A 13,283-nucleotide genomic window follows, 5' to 3' on the forward strand; every position below is an offset into this window, starting at 1 on the left:
ATTGTGTGTGTGTGTGTGTGTGTGTGGATTGATGAGGACTTTTAAAAAAAAATCCATTTTAGAATGAGGCTGTAGCGTAACAAAATGTGGAAAAGGTCAAGGAGTCTGAATACTTTCTGAATGCACTGTACATACACACAAACACAGTGTTGGAAGTAACACTGCATGCGGTGTGTGTGGTGTGATCTCTCTGCTCTGGAACCTTCCTCTCTCCCTCCAGGTTGAAGTGTCCATATGATGTCTCAGTAGACCTGGGGGCCTACTGCTTACAGAGTAGGTGATGATTTACACACTACGGTATCTCTGGAATCAGCATTCGTGTTTCTTTTACCTCTGACTATAACGTGTGCGTGCTTGTGTGTGTAGGTGAGCTGGGGGACTGTGACCCTCTAGAGCATTCTCCTGAGCTGGTGTCAGAGTTTCGCTTCACACCCAATCAGAGTGAGACCATGGAGGCAGACATCTTTAACAAGTGGGTGGACTTAAGGTGAGTTAAAACGCCATCCAAAAGGACATCTTCACTGGTGTCTGTCTGAACAGACTGTAGGTGTGTCTGGATAAGAACACAGGGCATCTTCACTGGTGTCTGTCTGAACAGACTGTAGGTCTGTCTGGATAAGAACACAGGGCATCTTCACTGGTGTCTGTCTGAACAGACTGTAGGTGTGTGTGGATAAGAACACAGGACATCTTCACTGGTGTCTGTCTGAACAGACTGTAGGTCTGTCTGGATAAGAACACAGGACATCTTCACTGGTGTCTGTCTGAACAGACTGTAGGTGTGTCTGGATAAGAACACAGGACATCTTCACTGGTGTCTGTCTGAACAGACTGTAGGTGTGTCTGGATAAGAACACAGGACATCTTCACTGGTGTCTGTCTGAACAGACTGTAGGTGTGTCTGGATAAGAACACAGGACATCTTCACTGGTGTCTGTCTGAACAGACTGTAGGTCTGTCTGGATAAGAACACAGGACATCTTCACTGGTGTCTGTCTGAACAGACTGTAGGTCTGTCTGGATAAGAACACAGGACATCTTCACTGGTGTCTGTCTGAACAGACTGTAGGTCTGTCTGGATAAGAACACAGGACATCTTCACTGGTGTCTGTCTGAACAGACTGTAGGTGTGTCTGGATAAGAACACAGGACATCTTCACTGGTGTCTGTCTGAACAGACTGTAGGTCTGTCTGGATAAGAACACAGGACATCTTCACTGGTGTCTGTCTGAACAGACTGTAGGTGTGTCTGGATAAGAACACAGGACATCTTCACTGGTGTCTGTCTGAACAGACTGTAGGTGTGTCTGGATAAGAACACAGGACAGGTGATAATCACATGAACAATGTCTGGTTCTTTAACAACTCAGATAGTGTATCACTCTGGTGTTTTCTAGTGCTGTATCAAACCTATGTAAATCACCCTCTCTTTCAATCTCTCTCTGTTTGCCTCTGTCTGTGTGATGGATCAAGGGATTAATCCCAGGAGCGTCTTGATTGAATCCAGGCAGTATTTAACCCTGCTAGTGTATGATCGCTCCAATCTCAGATTAGATTACACACACAGATTACACACACACACTGGGGCTCACTGAGCTGACATGACACCAGTGAAAGCGAGAAACCCTACTGAGTTTCGCTCTCTCTCTATTGGCCAGATAAACCCCTAGGCCCTAATCTGTTGTGTACATCTGAACTGGATTACTGCAAGAAATCTGGAGGACATTCCACCCAGAGGGCAGGGTATGTGTGTTAGAGAGAGACTGAGCATGTGGTTTTGTTTCCCCAGGGGTAAGGATCCATCCCAGGCAGAGACCAGCTTCCTTAACAAGTGTAAATGGCTGGAGCTGTACGGAGTGGACATGCACTTTGTCAAGGTTGGTGCGTGTGCTGCTGTTGTCAGTGTGATGTTTTTGAAGAGAGTTGTGTTGTAGAGTAGCGCTGAGCGTGTGTGACTGTGTGTTGTCCTCAGGGAAGGGACGGAGCGGAGTACGCTCTGGGTCTCACTCCCACTGGCATCCTGGTGTTTGAGGGTTCCACCAAGATAGGCCTCTTCTTCTGGTAAACATGAACACTCCAAAACACAATGATATATTCTTGAAAACAGCTGCGTAGTCTGCAATGTCAACTGTGTGTGTGTTCCAGGCCCAAGATCACCCGCCTGGATTTCAAAAAGAGTCGACTCACCCTAGTGGTGACGGAGGACGATGATCAGGTGAGCAATACACAAATACCCGTGGCCATGACCCCACTCTCCGAGGGTGTCTGATATATGCAAAGAAAACCATTTCCATTTCACACCACCACACATTTACAGGCTACACACTTGTACGTGATCGCCCCCTATTTCACCTTTTGACTTCACAACATGGACCATTTCATTGACATTGAAATATTTGGACTGCTTTTGTCAGTGGTGTTTGATTGTGATTGGCTGTTGTGTGTTTAGGGGCGGGAGCAGGAGCACACCTTTGTGTTCCAGTTGGACAGTTCGAAGACGTGTAAACACTTGTGGAAATGTGCTGTGGAGAGCCACGCCTTCTTCCGGCTGCGCCAGCCCACTACTGGGAAGGCCTCCAGCAGTGACTTCACACGCCTTGGATCACGCTTCAGGTTCAGGTGGGTGGGGCTCGCACCGACACTCAACTCTACAACAGAGGTTGTGCCCAAAATGGCACCCTATTCCCTATATAGTGCACCACTTTTGACCAGAGTTCTAGGGTGCACTATATAGTGAATAGAGTGCCATGTTGGATGCACTCTGAGACTAGGTAGAGTTCTGGTCAAAAGTAGTGCACTAAAAGAGGACTAGTGCGCCATCCGAGATGCAAGTTCTGTCTCTATGGTTACATGATGGAAGCTATGGTTACAGGGAAATGCCGTTTGTTTACATGTCAAACTGAAATGACCTCTTCAGATATACACACTTCCATGCATCTATCACCACCATACAGGGACGCAGTATGTTGAGTCATGTAAATGTTCTGTACATCCTGACATGCCAAATACAGAGATCACAGCTACTGTTCATCGTCGTTAAAGGGAAACTTGGGGGTTTTAGCAATGAAGCCCTTTATCTACTTCCCCAGAGTCAGATTGACTCAACGATATAATTTGTATGTATCTGCATCCAGTATTAAGGAAGTTATCAGCAGTTTCACGAGCCAATGCTAACTGGCATTAGCGCGTGACTGGAACTCTATGATATCTACTAGCATGCTAGCAGTTACCATAGACTTCCAGTCATTGTGCTAATGCTAGTTAGTAATTACGCTAACGCTAGTTAGCAACTTCCTTTAAACTGGGTTGGAATATTCTCCCAAGTACACACTATAGCCTATAATCTACAGCTCTACATCCCTACAGCTCCCAGCAGGGACATACAAATGGTATCAACGAGTTAATCTGACACGCTGCCAAAATCCTGAAGTATCCCTTTAAAGTGTTCTCTCTCTCCTTCTAGTGGAAAGACTGAGTACCAGGCTACCCACGGAGGGAGGCTGAGGAGGGCCAGTACGTTTGAGAGGCGACCCAGCAAGAGATACCCCTCCCGCACTCACTCACTGGGTGGCAAGGGTTGGTATATTCTCCCCAGTACACACTATCGCCTCTACCCTACAGCTCTACATCCCTACAGCTCCCAGTTCCCCCATACAGTAAAACACCCATACAGGCAGTTTCCCATGTCAATTCTCCTGTGCTTGATTCACTGACCTGATTAACCTGGCTTTCTCTCTCTCCACAGCCCTCTCTCCAGCCAAACCACCACATATCAGGTGGGTCCCTGAGAGCACAGGACAACCAAGCATTACAGAGCCTTTAGAAAGGATGCACACCCCTTGACCTTTTCCACATTTTATTACAAAGTGGGATTCAAATTGATTTAATTGTAACTTTCTGTCAATGATCTACACAAAATATACTAATGTCAAAGTGGAAGAAAAATTCTAACATTTGTAAAAATTAGACACTAATGTATCTTGATTAGATAAGTATTCAACCACCTGAGTCAATACATGTTAGAATCACCTTTGGCAGCGATTACAGCTGAGTCTTTCTGGGTAAATCTCTGAGGTTTCCACACCTGGATTGTGCAACATTTGCCTATTTTATTTATTTTAATTTTTTTTCTAAATTCTTCAAGCTCTGTCAAATTGGTTGTTGATCATTGCTAGACAACCATTTTCATTTTCAAGCCTTGCCGCAGATTTAAGTAAAAACTATAACATTCACTGTCTTGGTAAGCAACTCCAGTATAGATTTGTTCTTGTGTTTTAGGTCATTGTCCTGCTGAAAGGTGAATTCATCTCCCAGTGTCTGCTGGAAAGCAGACTGAACCAGGTTTTCCTTTAGGATTTTTCTGTGCTTAGCTCCATTCCATTGTTTTCCTGAAAAACTCCCCAGTCCTTAACAATTACAAGCATACCCATAACATGATGCAGCCACCACTATCCTTGAAAATACAGAGTGGTATTTGGTGATGTGTTGCATATTTGATTTGCCCCAAACATAACACTTTGTAATCAGAATAAAAAGTGAATTGCTTTGCCACATTGCAGTATTCCTTTAGTGCCTTGTTGCAAACAGGAGGAATATTTGTGTTCTGTACAGGCATCCTTCTTTTCACGTCGTCAATTAGGTTAGTATTGTGTAGTAACTACAATGTTGTTCCATCCTCAGTTCTCTCCTATCACAGCCCTTAAACTCTTTAACTGTTTGGCCTCATGGTTAAATCCCTGAGCAGTGTCCTTCCTCTCTGGCAGCTGAGTTAGGAAGGACGCCTGTATCTGTGTAGTGACTGGGTGTATTGATACACCATCCAAAGTGTAATTATTAACTTCACCATGCTCAAAGGGATATTCAATGTCTGCTTTATTTTTTTACCGATAGGTGTCCTTCTTTGTGAGGTGGCGTAAAACCTCCCTGGTCTTTGTAGTTTAATCTGTGTTTGAAATTCACTGCTCGACTGAGGGACCTTACAATTATCTGCAGAGATGAGGTAGTCATTAAAAAAAATATTATTTCACACAGTGAAATATGCAAGTTATTTTACATGTTAAGCACATTTTTACTTCTGAATTTATTTAGGCTTGCCATAACTAAGGGGTTGAATACTTCTTGACTCAAGACATTTCAGCTTTTGATTTGTAATTAATTTGTAAACATTTCTGAAAGCATAATTCCACTTGGACATTGTGAGGTGTTTATGTAGGCCGGTGAGCAAAACAAATCTATATTTAATCCATTTTCTAATTCAGGCTGTAACACAACAAAGTGGAGAAAGTCCAGGGGTGTGAGTACTTTCAGGAGGAGTTGTATGTTACGCTTCTATTCATGTTAAAGAGCAAGATGTACATTTTATAACAATGTATGTAAATTGAAGATATGTTTCGGTTAATGATCTGTATGTAAATGTTACCTTATTGAGCAGTTATGTTGTTCTGTTTCAGCTCCCACACCAGCCCCGAACCTAGTCTACACCCGGTAAGACACACACACACACAATGGTTCCTCTTGGATATGAAGGTTAAAAAGGAAAACGTCAGTGGATACCTTTGTGACTGATTACCATGGCAATGCATCTGCTATATTCAACTGAATATTATTTTCTGTGTTTTTCTCCATCTGTCTCTGTTCAGTACCAGCGTAACATCCCTATAGCCCATGAGCCTTGGCACCCAGCCCTCACTCCCCCCATCTACCTACAACACTCAGGACACACATCCCCGCACAGGTGAGACAGACACACACACACACACACAGGTAAGGCAGTTGACGTCTTAATGGTGTATAGTGAGTCCCCCCCAGCCCCCAGAGTTCTCTCTCATTTCAGAGGTGCTCTTTCTCTCTGCCAGGTATCTCCACTGTCTTTTTCTTTTTGAATGTCTCTTTCACTTCATATCACTGTTACATCATTCATGTGTTGCATCATTTAGACAGGCTGTGTGTGTGTGTGTGTGTGTGTGTGTGTGTGTGTGTGTGTGTGTGTATGCTTACCGTGTGTGCGTACCGTGTGTGTGTCATTTCCCATGTCCAGAGCGCCTGCCGCAGTAGCAGTGAGTCAAGAGCCCAGTCATCGGTCAGTACCAGAGAGGACCAGCGGATCTTTCCCAGGATCCATCAGTGTGGTGTACAGAGACAAGGTCATGACTGCACTCTGACCCCTCCACCCTGACCTCTACAGCTCTGACCCAGGACCCTGTCCTAAACCCACCTCTAAATCTAAACTCTAACACATACGCACATGCATAGGAGACAACTGGAATACAGAAGACGGAGAGAGACTGGGGGACAGAGAAACACTGGTTGTGGACTCATGGACCAAAATACCTCGCCATCCTCCTCCTCATCATCACCATCATTACACACCAGCCTTGTCTACCATGTGTCTTCTCCATCAGATCACCACCACCACCATGCTGTGGAGACAGACAGAGAGACTTTAAACACAGAGAACATAGAGAGATCTCTCTCCTAGTGGATTGGACCATGAGGTTTGATGTTCAGTACCTTGGTAGTTCATGTAATTGTTGTTAATAATTTAGTGGCTGAATGCTACCAAGTCCTCAAATGTAACTGGATAAGATGGAAATTCCGTTTATGCTTTACAAAACAATCATACCGCGACATTATTGTTCTGCCCAGTTAGCGGGTAGAATTGCTTTTAGCCAAATCCTTTTAGAGCAAGCCAAATAACTTCATGTTTTGAAAAGTTATCCTAGATCAGGATTCACTGTTTGAATGTAAGATGCCAATCATTTGAGTGTGTGAAGTAGTCTGTCACCATAAACTGCTGTAACTAGGGATCACATGGTTCTACATTACATCTGTAGGGGAATATAGCGACTTCGGCGATCTCAGCTAAACGATGAAGGAACATGTTCTTGTTAAATCCTTATCAGCGATATATACATTACAATATATACATTACAATAGGATGTCATGTTATGGAAGTCTTGAGTCTACCGCTGCAGATCTGCCTTTATTCTTCAGAGACATGAATGTTGTGTGTGAGGGGTTCTGGCTCAGCTTAATCAACCCACATAGATCAATAGAAAGGCTCTGATGACCTTGTTTACCTGTGTTCATGCTGATTGTGTTTACATCCTCAACATTCCTTCCTGTTGCCTCTTATCACAACCAGCCTTAGATTGGTTGCTACAGCCTTGTTGAATAAACACACTGCTTAAACTCCTTCACTGAAGTTGAATAATGTACACGTGTACACACACACACACTGAATGACTGTTAAAATGATGTGCCATACACACACACACACACACACACACAGACTACCAAAGCACAGGTGGCTGGTTGTACCTTAATTGAGGAAGACGGGCTCATAGAATGTTATCAAACGTGGTTTCCATGAGCGGTCCTCCCCTCAGCAGCCTGTGTACCAAAGAGAGGTTTTAAAAACTGGTGTTACTGTGTGGTAATGAAGGTGGAACAGGGTGCTGGTCTGGTTCAGTGTTTCTGGACTGTGTGTTTGATTGAGGGTGATGTGCTGTCCCCAGTTTCCCTCTGAGTGGTCCTGTCCTGGGAGGGGAGCAGCAGTTCAGTGTTGAGGAGAACGAGGCGCCGTACTCTGGAAGCATACACCATCGCCACCGCAGACACACACACTACGACAACAGCCAGGAGACTTACTGTCACACACACAGCAAGAACCGTGAGTATACACATACACACCACGGCAGCCAGGGTCTACACACCATGGCAGCCAGGGTCTACACACCATGGCAGCCAGGGTATACACGCCACGGCAGCCAGGGTCTACACACCATGGCAGCCAGGGTATACAAGCCACGGCAGCCAGGGTATACAAGCCACGGCAGCCAGGGTACACACACCACGGCAGCCAGGGTATACACGCCACGGCAGCCAGGGTATACACGCCACGGCAGCCAGGGTATACACACCACGGCAGCCAGGGTATACAAGCCACGGCAGCCAGGGTATACACGCCACGGCAGCCAGGGTATACACGCCACGGCAGCCAGGGTATACACGCCACGGCAGCCAGGGTATACACACCACGGCAGCCAGGGTATACACGCCACGGCAGCCAGGGTATACACGCCACGGCAGCCAGGGTATACACGCCACGGCAGCCAGGGTATACACGCCACGGCAGCCAGGATATACACGCCACGGCAGCCAGGTTATACACGCCACGGCAGCCAGGGTATACACGCCACGGCAGCCAGGGTCTACACACCACGGCAGCCAGGGTATACACACCACGGCAGCCAGGTTATACACGCCACGGCAGCCAGGGTATACACGCCACGGCAGCCAGGGTATACACGCCACGGCAGCCAGGGTCTACACGCCACGGCAGCCAGGTTACAGACGCCACGGCAGCCAGGTTACAGACGCCACGGCAGCCAGGTTACTGACGCCACGGCAGCCAGGTTACTGACGCCACGGCAGCCAGGTTACAGACGCCACGGCAGCCAGGTTACTGACGCCACGGCAGCCAGGTTACAGACGCCACGGCAGCCAGGTTACTGACGCCACGGCAGCCAGGTTACTGACGCCACGGCAGCCAGGTTACTGACGCCACGGCAGCCAGGTTACTGACGCCACGGCAGCCAGGTTACTGACGCCACGGCAGCCAGGTTACAGACGCCACGGCAGCCAGGTTACAGACGCCACGGCAGCCAGGTTACTGACGCCACGGCAGCCAGGTTACAGACGCCACGGCAGCCAGGTTACAGACGCCACGGCAGCCAGGTTACTGACGCCACGGCAGCCAGGTTACTGACGCCACGGCAGCCAGGTTACTGACGCCACGGCAGCCAGGTTACTGACGCCACGGCAGCCAGGTTACTGACGCCACGGCAGCCAGGTTACTGACGCCACGGCAGCCAGGTTACTGACGCCACGGCAGCCAGGTTACTGACGCCACGGCAGCCAGGTTACTGACGCCACGGCAGCCAGGTTACAGACGCCACGGCAGCCAGGTTACACACGCCACGGCAGCCAGGTTACACACGCCACGGCAGCCAGGTTACAGACGCCACGGCAGCCAGGTTACAGACGCCACGGCAGCCAGGTTACAGACGCCACGGCAGCCAGGTTACAGACGCCACGGCAGCCAGGTTACAGACGCCACGGCAGCCAGGTTACAGACGCCACGGCAGCCAGGTTACTGACGCCACGGCAGCCAGGTTATATGTTAACTCTGTGTATGTGTTTAGAACACAGAGCCCCTCCCTGTCCTGTAGATGAGCTGGAGCTCTGTCTGCTCAACCCCCTGGAGACAGACAGCAACACCTCTCCCTGGCCTTCACTGCATGTCAACATGGACAACAAGGTACAGTTACACACCAGGTCAGACATATTTTAGCTGTTATTTTAATACACATTTGGACTCCGCCTCTCTCTCTCATCTCTCAGGCAGAGGAGAAGCAGTTGTCTGAGAAGTCTCTCCAGCCCTCCTCTCCCCACAGCCCTCCAGACCATCTCAAGTGTAACATCTTCAAAGCTCAGATGGAGGCTGTCTTTAGAGTGAGTACTGACCCCTGGTGATGGAGGCTGTCTATAGAGTGAGTTCTGACACAGTGACGGAGGCTGTCTATAGAGTGAGTACTGACCCCTGGTGATGGAGGCTGTCTATAGAGTGAGTTCTGACCCCTAGTGATGGAGGCTGTCTATAGTGAGTACTGACCCCTAGTGATGGAGGCTGTCTATAGAGTGAGTTCTGACACAGTGACGGAGGCTGTCTATAGAGTGAGTACTGACCCCTGGTGATGGAGGCTGTCTATAGAGTGAGTTCTGACCCCTAGTGATGGAGGCTGTCTATAGTGAGTACTGACCCCTAGTGATGGAGGCTGTCTATAGAGTGAGTTCTGACACAGTGACGGAGGCTGTCTATAGAGTGAGTACTGACCCCTAGTGATGGAGGCTGTCTATAGAGTGAGTACTGACCCCTAGTGACGGAGGCTGCCTATAGAGTGAGTTCTGACACAGTGACGGAGGCTGTCTATAGAGTGAGTTCTGACCCCTAGTGATGGAGGCTGTCTATAGAGTGAGTACTGACCCCTAGTGATGGAGGCTGTCTATAGAGTGAGTACTGACCCCTAGTGATGGAGGCTGTCTGTAGAATGAGTTCTGACCCCTAGTGATGGAGGCTGTCTATAGTGAGTACTGACCCCTAGTGATGGAGGCTGTCTATAGAGTGAGTTCTGACCCTATTGAGTGTGTGTTTGCAGTAGCCGTGTAAAAGCTAACATCCCTCTTGTCCTCTCCTCTTCTCCTGTCATCCTCCTGTCCTCTCCTCTTGTCCTCTCCTCTTCTCCTGTCATCCTCCTGTCCTCTCCTCTTCTCCTATCCTTCTCTTCTCCTGTCATCCTCCTGTCCTCTCCTCTTCTCCTATCCTTCTCTTCTCCTGTCATCCTCTTCTCCTGTCATCCTCCTGTCCTCTCCTCTTCTCCTATCCTTCTCTTCTCCTGTCATCCTCCTGTCCTCTCCCCTTCTCCTATCCTTCTCTTCTCCTGTCATCCTCCTGTCCTCTCCCCTTCTCCTATCCTTCTCTTCTCCTGTCATCCTCCTGTCCTCTCCTCTTCTCCTATCCTTCTCTTCTCCTATCCTTCTCTTCTCCTGTCATCCTCTTCTCCTGTCATCCTCCTGTCCTCTCCCCTTCTCCTATCCTTCTCTTCTCTTCTTCTCTGTCATCCTCCTGTCCTCTTCTTCTCTGTCATCCTCCTGTCCTCTTCTTCTCTGTCATCCTCCTGTCCTCTTCTTCTCTGTCATCCTCCTGTCCTCTTCTTCTCTGTCATCCTCCTGTCCTCTTCTTCTCTGTCATCCTCCTGTCCTCTTCTCTGTCATCCTCCTGTCCTCTTCTTCTCTGTCATCCTCCTGTCCTCTTCTTCTCTGTCATCCTCCTGTCCTCTTCTTCTCTGTCATCCTCCTGTCCTCTTCTTCTCTGTCATCCTCCTGTCCTCTTCTTCTCTGTCATCCTCCTGTCCTCTTCTTCTCTGTCATCCTCCTGTCCTCTTCTTCTCTGTCATCCTCCTGTCCTCTTCTCTGTCATCCTCCTGTCCTCTTCTTCTCTGTCATCCTCCTGTCCTCTTCTTCTCTGTCATCCTCCTGTCCTCTTCTCTGTCATCCTCCTGTCCTCTTCTTCTCTGTCATCCTCCTGTCCTCTTCTTCTCTGTCATCCTCCTGTCCTCTTCTCTGTCATCCTCCTGTCCTCTCCCCTTCTCCTATCCTTCTCTTCTCCTGTCCTCTCCTCTTCTCCTATCCTCTTCTCCTGTCATCCTCCTGTCCTCTCCTCTTCTCCTATCCTTCTCTTCTCCTGTCATCCTCCTGTCCTCTCCTCTTCTCCTATCCTTCTCTTCTCCTGTCATCCTCCTGTCCTCTCCTCTTCTCCTATCCTTCTCTTCTCCTGTCATCCTCCTGTCCTCTCTTCTCCTATCCTTCTCTTCTCCTGTCATCCTCCTGTCCTCTCTTCTCCTATCCTCCTCTTCTCTTCTTCTGTCATCCTCCTGTCCTCTCCTCTTCTTCCTCTCTTGATGAAGGATGCTCCGCTGACGCCCAGAGGGAAGACCTGTAGTCAGGAGATCAACGACAGGCCAGTAGTAGCAGTGATACATTACTCTTCCCAGTGTGTGTGTGTGTGTGTGTGTGTGTTTGATGGTGGATGATAATGCTATGTGTGTCTCAGGTATCAGAGCTCCAGTCAGGACTCTCGAGACTCTGCCACTTCCAGTCTGACCACAGAGAAAACGTCCCTCCGCCCCGACCACAACTCAACCACAGACAGACCCGCCAAGTCTAACCCTAACACCAACCGCAGGAAAAGACTGGTCAGGCAGTTCAGCTTGTAAGTATGGCAGGGTATTCACAACCTGCTCTAGGATTCCATACGATGCTCATAGCTGTGTCCTGTACTCAACATACTGTCATAACCTAGCCACTCTACACAAAAACCTATGATGTCACTTATTCACTACTCATGTGACACATTTAGAATGCTGTGGCTGAACACTGTCCTGTAATTGGTCCTCAGTAACCATGAGGACGAGGACAATCTCCCAGAGGCCCTTGCAGCGATCTCTTCCCGGAGCACTGGGAAGTGTGGATCTAACAACTCACTGGACAACCAGACACAACCCTCCATATACCCTCAGGAAACTAACACACAGGTCATCACACCCCAGAGCACTCAGCAACACACTCTTTTCATAGCAGAGCATTTGTCCATTTGGATCAGAGCCTTGTCATTTCTAAGCAAATACCAGGATAATAGTAGATTGTGAACTGAACAGTTTTGTGTGTGTTGCAGATGGACATGCTGACACTGGAGCTGAGGAGTCCATGCTGTGAGCATTCTCCCTCTCCCCACCTCTCCACTTCCTACTACCACACCTCCATCCCTCCCCTGGTACCCTGCCTCGCCTCTCACACCAACAGGTAACACACACTCAGGTTACACACACACACAGGTTACAGACACACTTAACACACAAATCCCAGTCATGTAACATTCCTCATGATGATCTGTGTGTGTGTGTTTAGCGGGGAGGAGATGAGGTTGGACAGAGAGAAGATTCTCAGGGCTCTCCTGATGACGGAGCTCTGAGTCCGTGACCCCTGTGACATCATGGATGCCTCATGGACCTGGTCTGAGACGACCTTCAGGAGTCCCATGTCCACTGGCTGCACTCAGCACTCAGCATTTACTGTACATAATGCAGTCAACCTTTCTAGATTTGCATACAGAAGACTTTGCTTAAGTGTTATTTTAAAAGGAACATGTTTTATGTCTACCCACACTACACACCCTGTAACAACACGCTCCCACACTACACACCCTGTAATAACATGCTCCCACACTGCACACCCTGTAATAACATGCTCCCACACTACACACCCTGTAACAACACGCTCCCACACTACACACCCTGTAATAACATGCTCCCACACTACACACCCTGTAATAACACGCTCCCACACTGCACACCCTGTAACAACACGCTCCCACACTACACACCCTGTAATAACATGCTCCCACACTGCACACCCTGTAATAACATGCTCCCACACTACACACCCTGTAATAACATGCTCCCACACTACACACCCTGTAATAACATGCTCCCACACTACACACCCTGTAATAACATGCTCCCACACTACACACCCTGTAATAACATGCTCCCACACTACACACCCTGTAACAACACGCTCCCACACTACACACCCTGCAACAACATGCTCCCACACTACACACCCTGTAATAACATGCTCCCACACTACACACCCTGTAACAA

The 13,283-nt window shown here is 48.3% G+C and overlaps 1 protein-coding gene across 1 annotated transcript in view; it reads left to right on the plus strand.

Annotated features, from left to right (window-relative positions):
• Nucleotides 1-12,816, plus strand: part of epb41l4b (erythrocyte membrane protein band 4.1 like 4B) — a 26,129-nt gene extending 13,313 nt beyond the window's left edge. The window contains exons 6-23 of the mRNA XM_045719006.2: nt 221-273; nt 367-487; nt 1,790-1,877; nt 1,973-2,061; nt 2,146-2,215; nt 2,450-2,619; nt 3,464-3,576; nt 3,746-3,776; nt 5,451-5,484; nt 5,640-5,734; nt 7,518-7,672; nt 9,207-9,322; nt 9,406-9,516; nt 11,529-11,581; nt 11,675-11,833; nt 12,020-12,155; nt 12,296-12,423; nt 12,529-12,816. Of these exons, the coding sequence (XP_045574962.2) occupies nt 221-273; nt 367-487; nt 1,790-1,877; nt 1,973-2,061; nt 2,146-2,215; nt 2,450-2,619; nt 3,464-3,576; nt 3,746-3,776; nt 5,451-5,484; nt 5,640-5,734; nt 7,518-7,672; nt 9,207-9,322; nt 9,406-9,516; nt 11,529-11,581; nt 11,675-11,833; nt 12,020-12,155; nt 12,296-12,423; nt 12,529-12,592 (1,786 nt within the window). The 3' untranslated portion in view covers nt 12,593-12,816. The remainder of the gene's footprint in view (nt 1-220; nt 274-366; nt 488-1,789; nt 1,878-1,972; nt 2,062-2,145; nt 2,216-2,449; nt 2,620-3,463; nt 3,577-3,745; nt 3,777-5,450; nt 5,485-5,639; nt 5,735-7,517; nt 7,673-9,206; nt 9,323-9,405; nt 9,517-11,528; nt 11,582-11,674; nt 11,834-12,019; nt 12,156-12,295; nt 12,424-12,528) is intronic.
• Nucleotides 12,817-13,283: the final 467 nt, after the last annotated feature.

This window comes from Salmo salar, chromosome 05 (genome assembly GCF_965601325.2).
Source record: "Salmo salar chromosome 05, fSalSal1, whole genome shotgun sequence".
Taxonomy (NCBI): Eukaryota; Metazoa; Chordata; class Actinopteri; order Salmoniformes; family Salmonidae; genus Salmo; species Salmo salar.